The 16607-nt window shown below is 50.4% G+C and overlaps 1 protein-coding gene across 2 annotated transcripts in view; it reads left to right on the top strand.

Annotated features, from left to right (window-relative positions):
- The first annotated feature begins 559 nt into the window (after nt 1-559).
- Nucleotides 560-16607, top strand: part of KIRREL1 (kirre like nephrin family adhesion molecule 1) — a 106716-nt gene continuing 90668 nt past the window's right edge. Inside the window, exon 1 of one of the 2 annotated variants that reach the window (XM_058439142.1) lies at nt 560-643. In XM_058439142.1, the coding sequence (XP_058295125.1) occupies nt 592-643 (52 nt within the window). In that variant the 5' untranslated portion in view covers nt 560-591. The remainder of the gene's footprint in view (nt 644-16607) is intronic. The other variant, XM_032154082.2, reaches the window with a different exon arrangement.

Below are 16607 nucleotides of genomic sequence, written 5' to 3'. Positions count from 1 at the left end.
AAATGGGAGGGGGTGGGGTGGCCAGGGGTCCTGTCCTGCCTGCCCCAGAACCCACGACGGTCACATTTTTCACCCCCTTTTGCCTTTGCCCTCGATTCCTTTCTCTCTCTGCGCTCCTTCCATCTGAGTTCCAGCGAGGGGTGTGTGTGTGTGCGCGCGCGTTGGGGGGGCAGGGGGAGGGCTCGTGGAGGGAGGCGCCGTCGGAGGGAGAGTAGACGTCAGGCGGAGGGAGGGAGGGAGGCAGGCAGGGAGGCAGGGAGGGAGAGAGGGAAGGAAGAGAAGGGGAGAGAAAGGGGGAGCAAAGACCGAAAGAGACCCAGAGAGATACAGCTTGAGAGGAGAAATAATTAAAGCGGGAGGGCGACCAGGACGAGAAAAAGGACTGGGAGGAAAGAGAGATAAAGAGAATCGGAGGGCAGGGAAGTGAGTTTGTGCGCGTGAGTGTGCGCGCGCGCGTGTGTGTGTGTGCAGGGGCGGGCGCGGGCGGGCGGGGGGCGGGCTCCCGGGCTCCCCTCCTCCCCAGCCCGCTCCTCTGGCTTGCTCGCCAACTCCGGGCCCCAGCCGCGGGCGGGCGCACGGCGGGCGGACAGCATGCTGAGCCTCCTCGTCTGGATCCTCACTCTCTCCGATACTTTCTCCCAAGGTAAGGGCCCCCAGCCCGCCCCCGGACGCTCGGCTTCCCCCCGGGGCCGGGGCACTGCTCCCCAGGTGGGGGAGTGCTGGGGTGCCCCGCGGCCGCGGCTAGTCCCCGGGTCCCGACGCCACGAGGCGGGGGCTCGGTCCGGGCGCAGAGCCCTGGGGGAGGGGGCGCGGAGTAACGGGGGGCTGGGGAGAATGAGTTTGCCGTTGATTTGCCCAAGTTGTTTCCTCTGGCTGCGCGGGAGAACAGAGCAATGGGGCCGCGAGGGCTGGAGGTCCGAGTAAAACGGGGAAGCGAACGCTTTCTCTCTAGCTTCTGGCAGCCCTACCGACCCTCGCCCTCTGAAGCCGGGGTTCCGGACACCTGAGTCCAGCCTAAGGGCAAGGCTGGGAAGAGGGTGGGATTTCGGATTTGGGGCGAGGGGGTGAGCGAAAAGCTGGGTCCCACCTCCCGAAGATGTTGCTAAGGGGATCCCCCTACTCCAGCCCAGCCCCTCGGGGGTCTGAGTCAGAATCACGGCTCCAGACTGCCTGGGGCTGCCCCCTCTAGAGGAAGGGAGGGGTGTCTCGGCGCCTCTAGTGGGGATTTGGAACCCCTGCCCACGGAGGCTCTGGGTGGAGAGTGGAGTTCCAAATACAGCTTCAGGCCCGCTTGATACAGAGGGGGGAACTCACGGGGGCGGGGGCAGAGGCGGTGGGGGGAGGGGGCTGACACTACTTGGGCTCAGGAAAGTCTTGCTGTCTGGGGCTTATTTGGAACTGGCAGGGGAGAGGCTGGGAGGTGAGGGAGGTGGTTAAGAGAGATGAGGATGTCAGTGTATCCTGGGCAGGGCTGGGGTTGGGGGAGGGAAGAGGGCTGAGGGAACCAAGGGTCTAGACTGCAGCAGGGACTGGGGTCTGTGGGAGTTGGTTCTTGCCTCCCAGGTCTGACTCTAAGGAAGACTGAATCCTGCTGAACTCCTTCCCTCCCCAAAAATGGAGCTGACACACAGAAATTGACACACAAACACCGTAAAACACTCACAGACACTGAGACAGACTACTCACCTACTGAGAGAGAGACATCCCCACAAACATCCCCCACACTGAGACAGACACATATACACAAAGACACTGAGACATCTGAGGAAGACAGATTCCTCCCCCAGATCGGCACACACTCACGCATTCATCCACCCGAACGTTACAACTATACACAGTACATGTATGCAGGCGTTTACAAGGACAGGACACACGCTCTCACAGAAACCAACCCTCTAGCAAACAAAGAAACTTGAACAGACATTCATATGGGCAGACACCTATGGAGATGTACAGACTGCAGATGGAGGAGGTGGTCTCTTTTAGGGGGTGTCTGGGAATGAATCTGGGTAGAACAGCCTCAGGCGTTATTGCCCTGCTTTCTGTTCCCTTCCTGCGTTTGTAGGTGGGGTGTTATGCTGGACCTTTCCTCTCCTTGTCAGGTCTCTTCCCAGTTCCGAAGGCAAAGCCTGGCTGAGTTGGTGGGGGCAGGTCTTGACTCATCTCTCCCCACAGGGCACCCATGCCAGCCCCCCAGCACACACTATGATATGGGAAGGGCACACATCTGTGGTGTGAGCCAAGAGTGGGAGGTGATGCTAGGGGAAAGGAGGAGGCCTGGCCCTGGGGTTGGCAGGCCAGGCCAGCCACTTGGCAGAAAGTTGGGAAGATGACTTAAGTTCTGACTTTGTTCAGCCAGGCTGTTGGTGTCGGAGGGGAAGGGGGTGGGCCATGGTGATGGTGGAGGAGGGTCATGTTGGTGGTGGAGGGGGCCCCTGGGTCAGTACTGGTCTATGTTGGGGGCAAGCTTATGTCTGCCCCTTTCTTACAGCCCTTACATGTCAGCAACATGGATACAAATGAGTGTTAAGGAACAAAAGCAGCAGTTAGCAAACAGGAGAGACATGTGGATTGAATTGGGGACAGAAAGAAGTGTGTGTTGTGTGCCTTTCTCTCTTTGGAAAGGAGCGAGTGGCTAGGGAATGCTGAGCTCCCACTTCTGTCCTCCAACAGGGGTGAAAGCAGGACCTGGTGAAAGTATCTGGGGTGGGGGGAGAGGATACCAGAGAAAAGAAAGGGAGAGACTAGACAGGAGGGGAGGGGAAATCACTAGTGAGTGTTGGGGGAAGCTTGGCAAGGGACTGGGGAGGAGGCAGAGAGGGAAGGAGTAGGGGTCTGGGGAGACTGGGACACACATGGGTGTGGAGAGCTTGGCAGGACCCCCTTTCTTTAGCCTCCATCCTCAGAAAGGAGCTCTAGGTCAGGGACTGGGGCAGTGAGAGAGGAAACGGAGGGGGGCGCTACAAGAGGGAGGAGGGATGATGGTGGGGGAATAGGGATGTGGGAGTAGGTGTCAGCAGGAAGCCATAGAATTGAGGGGAGCAGAGAGGAGAGGGGAAGGGGAGATTCAGCCTAGGCTGAGAAATAAAAATCGCATTTTAAAGAATTTCAATGGGCTTCATCAATCTTCATTTTTCACTAAATAATTTTCTGTATCTTATCTAAATGAAAACCATTATCCTTCCCCCCGTTTCCATCATGCGCCAGCTCCACAGACTGATTGCGCCGAAAATTGAAATATTTATTCATTTTCTGGGAGATTTTTTCGCTCCCTAGTCTCGGGGAGGAGAAATTGAAAAAGAAAGATTATAGCTAATCAGAGCAATGTGGGATGACAGGCCGGCTCGGGGCGGGAGCTGCCTTCAGGGCGGGGATGGATGTGGGGGCAGGAGAAAAATAAGCCCATCCAGCCCCCAGAGCTCCCCCTGGCATTCCTGCCACAGCTTTTGAGGGGAGTAAAGGGTAAAGGGAGGAGGCCCGAGAGCCTCCTAAATTCCCAGGATTCAACTCCCTGAGTACAGCTGAATCCTGGCAGAGAACAGCAGGTCTGGAGAGTAGCTGGACTCTCCCCTCCCGGTGCTACACATAGACACATATACACACTTTACATGTCCCATTTCTGCCCAGAGCAGGGCACTGAGGTTGGGGAAGAGTCAGGGGAGACATGGCAGAAACCAGCACACTGGGTTCCTCTCCTCGTTCTTGACTGGACTCCACTTTCTGCCTTCTACTCACTTAGACCCAAAGGGAGGGTGTGGACCAAGTACTCAGTGCCTCAGCCCTGGGCTCCAGAGCACCTGGTCAGGAGGAGGGGGAGGAGACATCCAGGCCTTCTCGCCTCTGCTCCTTCCCACAGCTGAGTGGTTGGTTGTTCTGGCTCTGCCTTTGGTGCTCCAGTGAGATGGGAGGAGGAAGCCCCACCTCTGCCCCCCTTACTCCTCTAGGACCTCTTTACATCCTTGCAGGGACTAAGTCTTAATTTCTTTTATCCTATAGTTTCTGGCACAGTGCTAAGCATGTGGTAAGTGCCCCTTAAATATCTGATCAATTGATTGATTTGATGAGCGCGCTGCAGTGCTGGAAAGAGGCAGCATTCAATGGCTATTAAATCACAGACTCGCATCCAGCTCCCACCTCCACCATCTGGTAGTCGTAAGCTTGAACAAGTCATGTACCTTTTCTGTGCCTCAGCATGCTCTTCCTGAAGTGAGGATAGAAGTAATACCTGATAGGGTCGTGGTGGCACTTGAATATGTTAATCCATGTAACGTACATGGAACAGTGTCTGGCACAGCGAGAAGTGCTCAGTAAATGCTTGCTATCTTGACTTTGAGGTGAGACATAGATAGATAGGCAGTCGAGTTGTCTGCTCTTCCTTTTCTTCTCCTTATGATTCTTTGTGTTGTGTGTGTGTGTGTGTGTGTGTGTGTGTGTGTTTTCTAGCTCCAGCTCCCCAGATTCTTGGTCCTGGGCTTCAGTAAGTGCCTTCTTTGAATCTCTCATGGAAAAAACTATGTTGTGGCAGACCCAGAAGGGGAAAATGACCCCCTCCTTGGAGACCTCAGAAAAGATCTGGGGAAGGGATTTGAGGAGAGAGAGGAAAAGTGGAAGAGGTTGGCACTTGAGTGAGAAGGAACCAGAGCTCTCGTGTGAAATGAGGAGGGATACTAGCCCCGAGGTGGCAGCATTTCAGAGTCTGGAAATAATATGGATCATTTATTGAGCCCTGTGTTAACTACTTCATATGCATTATCTGATTTAATCTATGCTACAACCCCCCTGAGATTGGCTGTGTAAATTATCCCCATTTCATGGATGAGAAACTGAGATTTATTTATTTATTTTTTTAGATAGGGTCTTGCTCTGCTGCCCAGGCTAGGGTGCAGTGGTGTGATTATGGCTCACTGCAGCCTCCTCCTAGGCTCAAGCCATCCTCCTACCTCAGCCTCCTAAGTAGCTAGGACCACACACACCTGGCTAATTTTTTTTTTCTTTTGGAGAGATGGGTCTTGCTAGGTTGCACAAGCTACTCTCAAACTCCAAGGCTCAAGCGCTCCTTACACCTCGGCCTCCCAAAGTGCTGGGATTATAGGTGTGAGCCACTGTACCTGGCCAAGAAACTGAGGTTTAGATACATTAAGTATCTTATTGGTAGTTGTAGGAACCAGCGGATCCCACGGCCTGCACCCTTCTCCTTTGCCAGATCCTACATGCCAGCAGAGACTGATGCTGGGCTGGGACAGGGATTTTCCTGGTGCATAGCAGAATGAGAACTAGGAAGAAAAGGGAGTGAGTATTTCATAAAGGTAAACTCGTTCAAATTTAAAAATCGATCCTTTATTCTGAGATTCTGTCCTACATTTTTTGGTGTTAAATTGTTTTTCTTTGATGATATGATAAATCTAGTAAATGACTTTTTTCAAGGACTTGGCAAATAAAAAGGTTTGTTTCTAATATTAAACACAGCCTTACAGGTCCATGAACTACAAATTTGGGAATTACTCTTGTTCCATGCAAGGCTGACTCCTGGAGAGGCCCAGAGCCATACAGAGGCAAAAGAAGCACAGAGAAGGGGTCTAGGGGATAATCCTGAGACCAGGATCTCCCCAAGTGTCAGCTTCCAAATTTATCTAGTCCCTGGTAGTCTAGTAGGATTGGAGGCTAGGGTCTTAGATGGCTTGTTTTAACCCACCTGGGGAGGCTTTCAACCCTCCTTCTTAGCCTGTGCCCTGGGGAACTGCCTGGCTTAGGGTGGTGAAAAGTGATTGTAGGAGGTGAACTCCATACCAAAGCATCAAAATTACCTTTTATTGAATTCCTACAGTGTGCTTTTCAGGTTAATGTTACTCACATTTTATAGTTAAAGAAACCACAGTTGAGTTTAAGTAACTTGCTTAAGGGCATACCTGAGGTGTTAGATCCTAGATTCAACCCCTCTTTTGTCTCCCTACTAAGTGCCATGAGTGTGCTTCAACCTGCCTAAAAGAGCCACACCCTGCCTCTCTTAGAGTTAAGGCAGCTGTGGAAGGACAGGAGGGAAGCCTAGGCCTTTTTTCCTCTCCTGGTGCCTCACTCAGCTCAGCCCCCTTCCCTAGTTCTCAGCCCAGAAATTCCAAGGCCACATCTGTCTCCCTGCCTTGCTTTGATGATCATTTGTGAAGCAAAACTTAGATGTCAGGATACATGTTTTAATCAGTGGGGCTGGGACCAGTAAATAATGCCCCTGTGAGAAGGAGGTTTGGAAAACCTCAATCCTTTTCCTCCCACGTTTAGAGTCTTTTATCTTTGTATATGTATGGTGCTTGGCAATTTTAGCAACTTTTTACATGTACCATTTGATAGAGAGATAAACTCATCCTATGATGTAGACAGGATAGTTGTTTCTCCATTTAATAGATGAGAAAACAGAGACCTAGAGAAGTTAAATAAATTGCAAAGGGGTGGCAGTTGGTATGGAGGGGAGGGATGAGGACAAATTCCTTGATCTCCCCAATTTCTGAGAGATGTTTCCATCTGAGGCTAGAGACATTTCTCTTCATATGTCCAGAGATGAGAAAGCTATGCCCCTTCCCGACCTACCAGTTCCTGTCTGGTTTCTTCCCAGGGCCTCTGGACCAGTTTACTTGGCAATCTCCTGGAGGGTTCTTTGACCTGGAAAAGGATGGGGTGTGGGGGTGGGTTGTCAGCAGTAGAGGAGAAAGAGGCTGTCATGTCCTTGATCCTCAAATGTGAAACCAGGGAGGAGGAAGAGGCAATTTCAGAAATCAGGAAAAATAGTGGGCTCTCTCAGAGTGGGGGAGAAAGCTGTTCACTTTTGTGAAGGGCAATTTTGTATTTTGCATATATTAGTAACTAATTCAATACTGACAATAATTGTTGAAGTTAGGTGTTATCCCCATTTTACAGACGGACAAACAGGGATCCAAAGAAGTTAAGCAGATTATCCAAGATGATCCAGCTAGTAAGTGACAGAGCCAGAACTAGGACCCAAGCAGGGAAGTTGGGGTGGGGGCTGAGGATAATTCCTAGAAGGAAGACTGCACACCTGCCTATTCTGCATTACTGCTGCATGCAAGCGTGTGGATGCAATCTCATTGCATGCATATGCATATGTATTCACACATGCCTTCATAGTGCAGCTATACATGCACCCACTTCTTATCCCCATCCCCATACACATCTGGACAGATATCTCTCATCTTTACCCAAGCCCTTTCAGTCACCAGAGCACTAGTGTGCAACAGTAGTACATTTTTGTGAGTCATTTTTCTTCTAGCCATAGCAGCCCTCCTGTGTCTTTAAAGGCACTACTTTTTTCCTTGCCTTGCATGCTCTGCATCCTCTCTGATAGATGCACAAACTGTGAGGTTATGAAAGTTGAGAAAGAAGCTTGGGGTTCCTCATTCTATAACACTGGTCCCTCTCCATTCTGTAGCTCCAGCTCTTATACCTTCCCACGTCTGATTGTCAGACAATGCAAACCTAATTAAGTTCTTGGAGCATCCAGGATAAAAGCTGCTCTAGCTCCCAGACACCACTGAAGTATGACACTTTTCTTTCTTCTTTCTATCCCACTTACTCTCCCTCTATCAGCTGACTCCAAGCTCCCAGCTTGTCCTTCCCTCCATGTTTAATTTATTCAGCCACTTTTATTAACCTCTGTTGTCTCCAGGGGCTGCAGTCCTCATCCCTCTCTGCCCTCCTTGAGCCCATTTAACAAAATAGGGATCGTCTTGAAATAAATGAGCCTTGCAGCCAGTCAACCTCCTCAGGATTAAGGGTCTTAAATTCAGGGGTAGAAATCTCCAGAACTCTCTAGCAAATTCCATTAGTTTCCCAGGAGAGAATGCTGCCGCTTCATTCCTTTTGCGGTCTGGCTCTGGAAGGTGATGGGAGACTCACCCAGAATGCTGTGGGTCTTGGGTTTTGAGGCAGGGAAGGGATAACAGGAACCCGAGTGTCTGGAGGTGTACTCTTTGCCCAGCAGGTTTATCCCAGGAAGCTGTCCCATCCTAGGCCCGCTTCGGAATCGACTAGGCCGTTAGATGCCTTTTCTCTCTGCCCCTTCTTTCTTTCTGAGGCAGTCTGAGGAATATATCCTCACTGAAAGATGTGTGGAAAGAGGAAGGACTTTTGTTCCTTCATTCAGTGGAAGAGAATTGTGTGCTTACTGTGTGCTGGGCTCCAGTGTTGCAAAGTGAATAATGTACTAGATCTCTGCCCTTGAAGGTCTCACTTTGTGATTTCAGTGCAAATTACTTAATCTCAGTAGGCCTCAGTTTTCTCTTTCACCAAATCGGGAGAATTATTTTTTAAATCATCAACTGTACATTATTATATGCAAAACATACTGGTAGGCATTATGTGGACCAAAAAATATGACAGCAGATGGTCCTTCCCTTTTAAGAAACTAAGATATACATACATGAAGACTGCTGGTGGTGCAAGGTGTGGAGTCATTGGTGCTGTGATAGCAGTGTGCAGGTCAGAGCTGGAGAGTCCAGAGAAGGGAGTTTGCTGTGGGCTGAAGTGACCAGGAAGGGCTCCGTGGAGGAAGTGGGGCCCAAGGATGGACAGGACATGGATGTGGCAGGAAGAGGGAGAGCATTACCAGACGGGCCAGACTTCCTGAACCAAGATGTTGCTGCTGGGATGTGTGGCGGACACCGAGGCCGGTTGGACTGAGGATTTGGGTTGGTTTGGGAGAAATAGATGAGATGATCCAGAACGGTAGAATGGGGACAGACCAGAGGAGGCTTGGAAAAGCCAGGCCAAAGGCTTCTTACAAAGACTCCCCTGTAAGAACTAGGGAGCCATGGATTTCTGTTTTTTAAGCAGACAAAGAGTGTGTTAAAAACAGGTATAATCCCCATCTCATTTCTCACCAAAGCCTCCCCTCCTCTTAAACACCTCTTCTACTGGAGATGCTATGGAAATTTGTAACCTCTCCAGTTAAAAACATGAAAAAAAACCAGATAACCAAGGTTTGGCCAGGCAGAAGTGAGCAGAAAACCGTAGAGAAATACCAGCTCTGCCTTGGGAAGTCTCAGATCTGTGACTTGAGCCAGAGAGACTTTGGAAGGATGAGGAAATCCTTTCCTCTGAGAATCCTTCAGTGTAAGATAAAGATGCCTGGAGGCAGAGTTCAACGGCAATAACTGCGAGGAGAGCTCTGCAGCATGACTCTGAGGCCAGGCTCTTTGTTACCTGTCCCCCCCCAAGCTTGGGCCATGTCTACACTGCCCAGAGTCAAGGGGAGCCATCTGTTTCCATCAGAGGGCCCATCCGAGTTTAGTCCCTTCAGGGTCAATTCTGGGCCATTTCCACTGGTCTGTGGCCTTAGATACATGTGCATTTAGGAGCTGAGCCTAAAGATTGTTAAAACCTCTGCTGGGAAGTGAGCTCTGGTTTTTCAAATGGAGTCCTTTGAAGAGGGTCCCACCAGGGGAGGTGAGAGCATGTGTTCAACTTACAGCATTGTTTTTTTAAATGGCTGTGCTGGGCCTAGGCCTGGGAATGAAAAGGTGGGTGAGATTTAGTCCCTGTTCTTGAGGCACTCTCAGTATGGTGTGGGAGATGGATGTATAAACACATATTGACAATTTTATAAGATAAAGGTTGTGAGAGAGGTATGTGAAAAATGCTGAAGCCTAACTGTCCAGCGAGGGGGAGCGGAGCAGGGAGCAGGGGCGGGGAGGGGGCCACAGATGTGAGGCTCAGGGGCTGCGGGGCCTCTGGAATGCGGTGCCACGAGATATCCAAGCTCTGGACAATCCCCGATTGTACCCCCTGCTCCGGATGGAAGGAGCCGAGGAATCCGAAGGAGTGAACCCTGGTCCCTCCCAAGGATTATGATTTCCAGGAACAAAGGCAGTTTATATAAAGCACACTTCCCCCAAATCGAATCTCCCAACCTCTTGTGTCCAGTTCCGTACTCTCCACCCACCACTCCCACCCAACAGAGCTGATTTCTAAATTAACTTTGTCCTTGTAATCAGCTTAGCTGAGTTCTTTTTATTATTATTATTTTTCCTCCTCCTTCCTGAATTCTCCCAGGAACAGCCTGGGGCCGTGCTTGCTCCATTACCCAGCATTGTCAAGCCATGAGGTGCTTTTAACTGCTTCTTCCCATTCGATTCGCTTAACTGGGAGGTTATTAAAAGGAAAGGAGCAGAGATGGGCAGGCAGAGGAAGAGAGAACATAGTAGAGAGAGAAGGCATTTCAAAGGAGCAGAAACCCAAGCCTAGGCAGGCTGGCAGAATGAAGCCTCCGAGAGAAGTTGAAGTTTTCATCTGGACTCCCGAGTCATCCAGAAGGACATTTCATCCAGACAGTGGGACTCCTGGGTTTTAATCCAAAACCTTGAGGAACTGACTTGCTCCTCTTTGTCTCAATCCTCCCCACCACTCCCCACTCTCCCTGGAAATCTACCAGCTTGACACTGTGGGATGGGATGGGGGACTCCCAGAGGTCCCACACTCCCCTTGATGCCCGACCCTCCCACACACACACTCGTGGCTGGCTGTGCTGCCAGCGCCAGAACCCTCCAGCATTCCCCCCCACCTGGGCAGCTACATTGTGGTTGATGTTGGATCCCAGACTGACGTGCCTATCACACAGCACACATCTGGGAAGTCTCCCTTCACCAGGCAGTGGGCGAAGTGAGAATGCAAACTCATTTTAATGTCAGTTTGAGCCAAATATAATTAGAAAGGAAAATCTCTGACTTTGCAAAAAAAAAAACCTAATGCATTTCAAAGCCAAGTTGAAATGACTTCTGGATTATCTGCACCGCTGCCACTCTCCATTTATGCAGAAAATCGAGAGGGGAGCCTGTAAAGTCTGTGCCTGAGGGATTTAGTTTGTGCACATTGCCTTCGGTTTCATGCCAGGGTCATGTTTTAAGACTGGCCTTTTTCAACACAACCCGGTTCCTGGAATTGGGAAGCACCTAGAGTGACCTCCTCACCAGGGGGCCTGTGGCAGCCTCTTTCTCAGAGGGGCTACTCCTGTGTGATCATGACCAAGTCACTTACTTGGAGCCTCAGTTTTCTCATCTATCAAATGCAAATGATTACGTCTATCTTCTAGGGTTGTTGTGAGGATTGAATGAGAGAATCTATATTAAGGAACAGTATCTGGAATACAATAAGTACTCAATAAATTATAGTTGTTATTAATATTGCACAGTCCTTGCTTTTTACAGTTCAGTCCAAGGCAGATCTTGAAAAAACAGACAATAGAAATGAGAGATGAACAAAGAATAGGCCAAATACAGATCAGACTGTTAACTGGGCCAAGGAGGGTGACCAGTGATGTGGGTGATCCTTGAGCTCTGTTTTCTAGGGTTCAGTGCAGTGGGAGCTTTGGGAGGCAGCACAGTGTAATGGAAAGCACTCTGGTTTAGAATTAGGTCTGTGTCTTGGATCTGGAAACTGAATGCCATTTTGCCCTTTGCGAGTCTCAGTTTCCTTATCTGTAAAACAGAGTGATAGCATCCACTTTCCTTTTTTTGTAAGTCCTAGAAAAGCACTCTCAGGACAGTATACAGTAAGCTTAACCATCATTTTAAACCCTGTCTTTCAGCCAGGCACGGCGGCTCACACCTGTAATCCCAGTACTTTGGGAGGTCTAGGTGGGTAGATCACTTTACATCAGGTGTTTGAGACCAGCCTGGCCAACATAGTGAAACCCCGTCTCTATTAAAAATACAAAAATTAGCCAGGCATGGTGATGTGCACCTGTAGTCCCAGCTACTCTGGAGGCTGAGGTGGGAGGATCACTTGAACCCAGGAGGCAGAGGTTGCAGTGAGTGGAGATGGTGCCACTGCACTTCAGCCTGGGCCACAGAGCAAGACTCTGTCTCAAAAATAAATAAGTTAATTTAAAAAACCCGTTTCTTTCCGGGTTTCAACCCAGTATGTTAGAACAATGATTCTCAAACTTTAACATGCTTACAAAACATCTGGAGATCTTGTTAAAATGCAGATTCTGACTCACAAAGTCTGGGGTCAGATGGAAGTTCTGTATTTGCACCAAGCTCTCTGGTGATGCTGATGCTGCTTGTCCTAGGACCACACCTTGAGGTGTTAGGGGATGCTTTCCTTGGGGAAATAGATCTTCAACGTTCTAATGAGAGTCAAAAGAAAATAGAATTCATTTAACTGAATTCAGTTTTCAGCCAGCTTAGTTGTATAACAGCCCTGATGGATCATTGATTTGGGAGCATTGATATGTTTGTTTTCAGGAAGCAGCTGGTGGGACAAGAGAGTGCACAGAGCTTGCCAGCACGCCCATCCTTAGCCCCAAGATTGTACTATCTAAGCCCCTCCCTGCCACCTCACTAGCTCCATGCCACCCCACCCCACCCTGCCAAGTCTTCACTCAGGCTGCCAGCTGTGGAGTTGAAAAGCAACCTGCTGGTGTGCTGGTGGAAACTCACCCATATCGGAGCCAGTCATTTCCACTTTTTTTTTTTTAAATGAAAAAAGTCCTCATAATTCATCTCTCAATGGGAGATGTGGGGGAAAGCATTTTGACAGAGCTTCTGGTCTGGGCCTTGACCCTGCTGGCTTTGGCTTAAAAACTGGGTCATGGGCAAGTTGTGTGATTTGGGAAGGAAGGTAGGTCATAGACTTAATTGGATGCATGATTTGGGGGAGCAGTGGGGAACTGTCTCTGGGCAGGTCAGCATCTCACACTCACACAGACCTCATAATTGTTCAACCCACATGATGAGCAAACTCACTCTCTCCCTCCCTTCTCTGTGTGCAGAACCGCAGGCTGTAGAGGGAGATCCACAGGCCAGAGGAGAGAGACTGCCTGCCTTCAGGGTTTCCCTGGTTTTGTGAGAGAAGCCTGGTCCTTATACATAGGGAATCCTGTCCACTGGGGGAAACAGGAACTCCCATTAATTTTCCTTTACCTGCTCTTCTCCCCCAGAAAATCAACACACATTTAGCTATCTGCAAGTGTGAATGAGAACACAAGCAAAGTATGGATGGGGTGAGATCAATAGATTGGGCTTCTTGGAACGCAGAACCTGCGATGAGAAATGAAAGTGGAGTGACGATTCCTTAAGAACCTCAAAATGGACTCTCAAAATGTCTCTCTTTAGGTTGGACTAATTTGAACCAACCCAGAGACATCCATGTTTGTCCTTTTTCTGAAGAGAAAGGAATTCATTAGTACTCTCTGCTCACTCACTTTCATTTCAAATACTCTCTGGCAAGCAGGAAGTTCTTCTTTGTGTCTAACTTGAACCTTCTCTGCTCCTGCATGGAAATTGTCTAATTAGGTATTGTAACTGAACACGTCTCCAGTCTTCTCTATGTCTGGATAAATAACATTTTCCACAACAGGTTTATTTTCTCATACTTCAAGGCAAAGCTCCCTGTAATAGAGAAGCAAGCCCAGAGAAGTCATAGGCAAGACTGCCTCCTGGGCCCCACGTGAGCCCGAGAAGTTTATCTTGTTAGGGGTCAGATTTGCTTTCCAGCAAACCACCAAGGCTGTCCTCCTACAGTATCCCCAGCCAGTACCAGGAGAACGGTGTTCACAAGAACCTGGCTGAATCACTGTGCCCTTACCTGTCTAGTGTCCCCTTCTCAGCCGCTCAGAGCAGCTGGGGGCTAGAGGACTCTGGTGTCCTTCCCATCAGTTCTAGCCGATGGCCTGAGGGACCCTCCTCCTCTCTCCACGGGAGCCAGGCTGAGAGCAGTGCTGGCATCTGCTGCTGAAGCCAGCATGTAGGAAAGTGGGCATGGGGGTGATGGCAGAGGTGGGCCTGCCTCACAGCCAGGGCCAGTTCTAGCTTAGGAGCAGGAATGTTTTCCTCTTGGAATCACTCAGCGGTGTCCTTGCCCCGCCTTGCCAGGGTGGATCTCAAGAGATAGCAGTGTAAGCAGAGAGAGGAGGGCATGGGGTCTGTGGGATGGGGTGCCTGCCTTTGGGGATCTCCTAGTCTGATGAAGGAGTGTGGGCATTTTCCTGGGATACTGAACCATGTAAGTGCAAACTCAACTGTAAACTTGAACTTGAGGCAGGAGACGTGGTTTCTGTTACCAGTTAGCTAATTATAATGGGGGGACATGGGTTCCCATCTTCCCCAGTGTATAAACACCTATAAAGATCGTTTAAATAAGGGAAGATTTTGGACCCTGTTGTGCATCTGCACAGAAGAGGATAGAAAGAGACACTGGAGCTGGGTCATCAGCGAGGGAAGTTTCCTCAGAAGGGGTGGAGGGAAGGGAACCTGGGCCCAGGTGGAAGGAGGACACCAGGTGGAGCCCATGAGAGAAGTGAAGACGATTCTTATAGGGGGGCTCATAGAAAGGGGTGGGGGTGGGGCCCGAAGGAGGTCACCCAGCGAGGGCTATGTGGGCTGAAGGGTCTGGAGGCTGAGAGCTGCGGTATGGCTTTGTCAGATGTGGTCCCTGCAACATTCACACTGGCCAGGTGACATGCTTTCCACACACACAGGCAGAGCCCCCCCGACACCTCAGGAGAGGCCTGGGGTGGAATGTAAGTCCTCTGAAGAAGAAGAGCTCGTGTGTCTGGGGGGAGAGTGCAGCATGGGCAGCCTGTCCTGGAGTTAAACCGGGCTTCAGCTTGGAGCCTGCCTATGGGCAGCCTGGGTTTGCTTGAGGGTAGTGCACCCTTCAAGGGTAGGAGGGTAGGACAACCATGGCCCGGAGTCCTGGAAGTGCAGCTGGCCCTGCGGCTGGCCATCCACCAGCAGCCCCTGTGTCCTGGCTTCTCTCTGCCCCCGAGCCGGATGCTCCCCCGCTCCTGCTGTCCTTCCCTGTCTGTTGGTCTGTCACTCGGCAGGAGTGAAGTGCGCCCTGCTCCTGGAGCATTTGGAGCTTGATAATTTGTGGATTATAGCTAACTCTCGATAAAGATTCCCCTAATTGCTTGGCTCACCTCAGGTTCTATCATCAAAGCAAAGCCGGGAGGCCCCCCTCTCGCCCTCCTTTTCTTTTTATTATCTCTTAATTAATCATTCTGGCTTTCACACTTAGCAGATAATTACAGTCTCCTGGGCACGCAGCTCATTTTCATAACCTCCTGCTCCAAGCCGGCAGCTAGGGGGGTGGGGAGGAAGAGGGAGAGAAGGAAGGGGAAAGTGGGAAGAGACATGTTGGAGGAAGGGGGGGGCGCAGTGAGAAGAAAGGGACACTTGGGGTGGTAAGGCGGCCTGGGAGCCAGGACCCCTGGGCTGCCCAGCAGGCCCCAGGGGTCTCTGCCAGAAGGCAGGAGGCTGTGCGCCCTGGGGAGGCCTCACCTGGTCCACAATGCTGGCTGCTGGCACAGGCTTTATCCCCTGAGCTCCTCTGACCTGCCCTAGGGGTACAGCAGGACATGTGTACAGGTTGGTGGCCAGAAAGCTTAGTGAAGAGCAGGAGATGGTCCCCAGTGAGGTTCAGTCAACCGTGTGCTGGGAAGTCGAGAATCGCTGTGGTAGAGAAAGGAAGGGCAGGGCCACCATCACAACAGGACCTGGACCCTGGCCTGGGAACTCTTCTGTTTCGGGGGAGCAGCACACCTATCCTGAGGCTTGAGCCCCTGGAAATGACCAGGGAAGGATCACTCAGTAGTAGGATCAGACGAAGAGGGAAAGGGCTCACCTTTACTCGGCACCACGTGGGAGCTGCGCCAAGTGTTTCACAGTGTGCTCATCATGCCCGTTTTAGAGATGAAGAAAACCGTGGCTCAGAGAGAGCCAGTCATTTGTTCGAGTCACAACAAATTAAATGCAGGTCTGTCTGGTTAGTTGTAAAGGTCATGTTCGTACCACCCAATGGCCCTGTCTCCATGGGGTCAGAGCACAGGACAGGATGTAATGGAAAAAGGGAGGGAGGGGACACCATTCCTGCTGGGCCCTCCCCTCTGGACCCAGCAGACGGTCAGCTCTGCTGTCACCTCGGGGCTTTCCTTGGGCTTTCATCCCAGAGATAAACAGAAAGGACACCCGTCCAGATGATGAATCGAGAGGCCCAAGAGACAGAAACCTTTGCCCGTGAGTTACACAGAGTTGGACCAGGGGACCCTAATCTCTAGTGTGTCTCATGTCTGTCCCTCATTCCTGTTCCTCAGCAGTTCTTTGTGGCCCAAGCTTCTTCAGGTCCCCGAGAAGCGGATGGGGGACGTGGAAAGGTCCTTCTTTCCCTGGACATATCGAATTTTCTTTCATGACCCTAGTCCAGTGTGCCTGGTTTTTAGAATTAAATGAGTTGGATCCTACTTCTTTGCCATTAACTAGCAGTGAGACCTTGCAATATAAACTTTGAGTCTCAATTTCTTCATTGGTAAATGGGAGTCTTGAAAAGACTGGTGACAGTATATGCAAAACAGAGCCTCTGACCCATGATAGGTGCTTAACAAATGGTGGCTGTTGTTACTGCTACCATTATTATTACCACCATACATGAAAGCACCTGGCTTAGAAGACAACAAACAAAGCAAGTTAGTTTCTTAAAAAGTTGGTGAGGGAGGGAGGGTCCTTTTGTTCTACTTCCTCGAAAAAGGAGGGAAGGCACAGAATTTCTACCTTGTGCTGCTTCTAGGGTGTGCTATTGAGAAAAGTCATGACAGCCTGTGCTGG

This window comes from Hylobates moloch, unplaced genomic scaffold (assembly GCF_009828535.3).
Source record: "Hylobates moloch isolate HMO894 unplaced genomic scaffold, HMol_V3 SCAFFOLD_5, whole genome shotgun sequence".
Lineage (NCBI taxonomy): Eukaryota > Metazoa > Chordata > Mammalia > Primates > Hylobatidae > Hylobates > Hylobates moloch.
The sequence above is the reverse complement of the archived record's forward strand: the minus strand, read 5'-3'. Positions and strand labels throughout refer to the sequence as shown.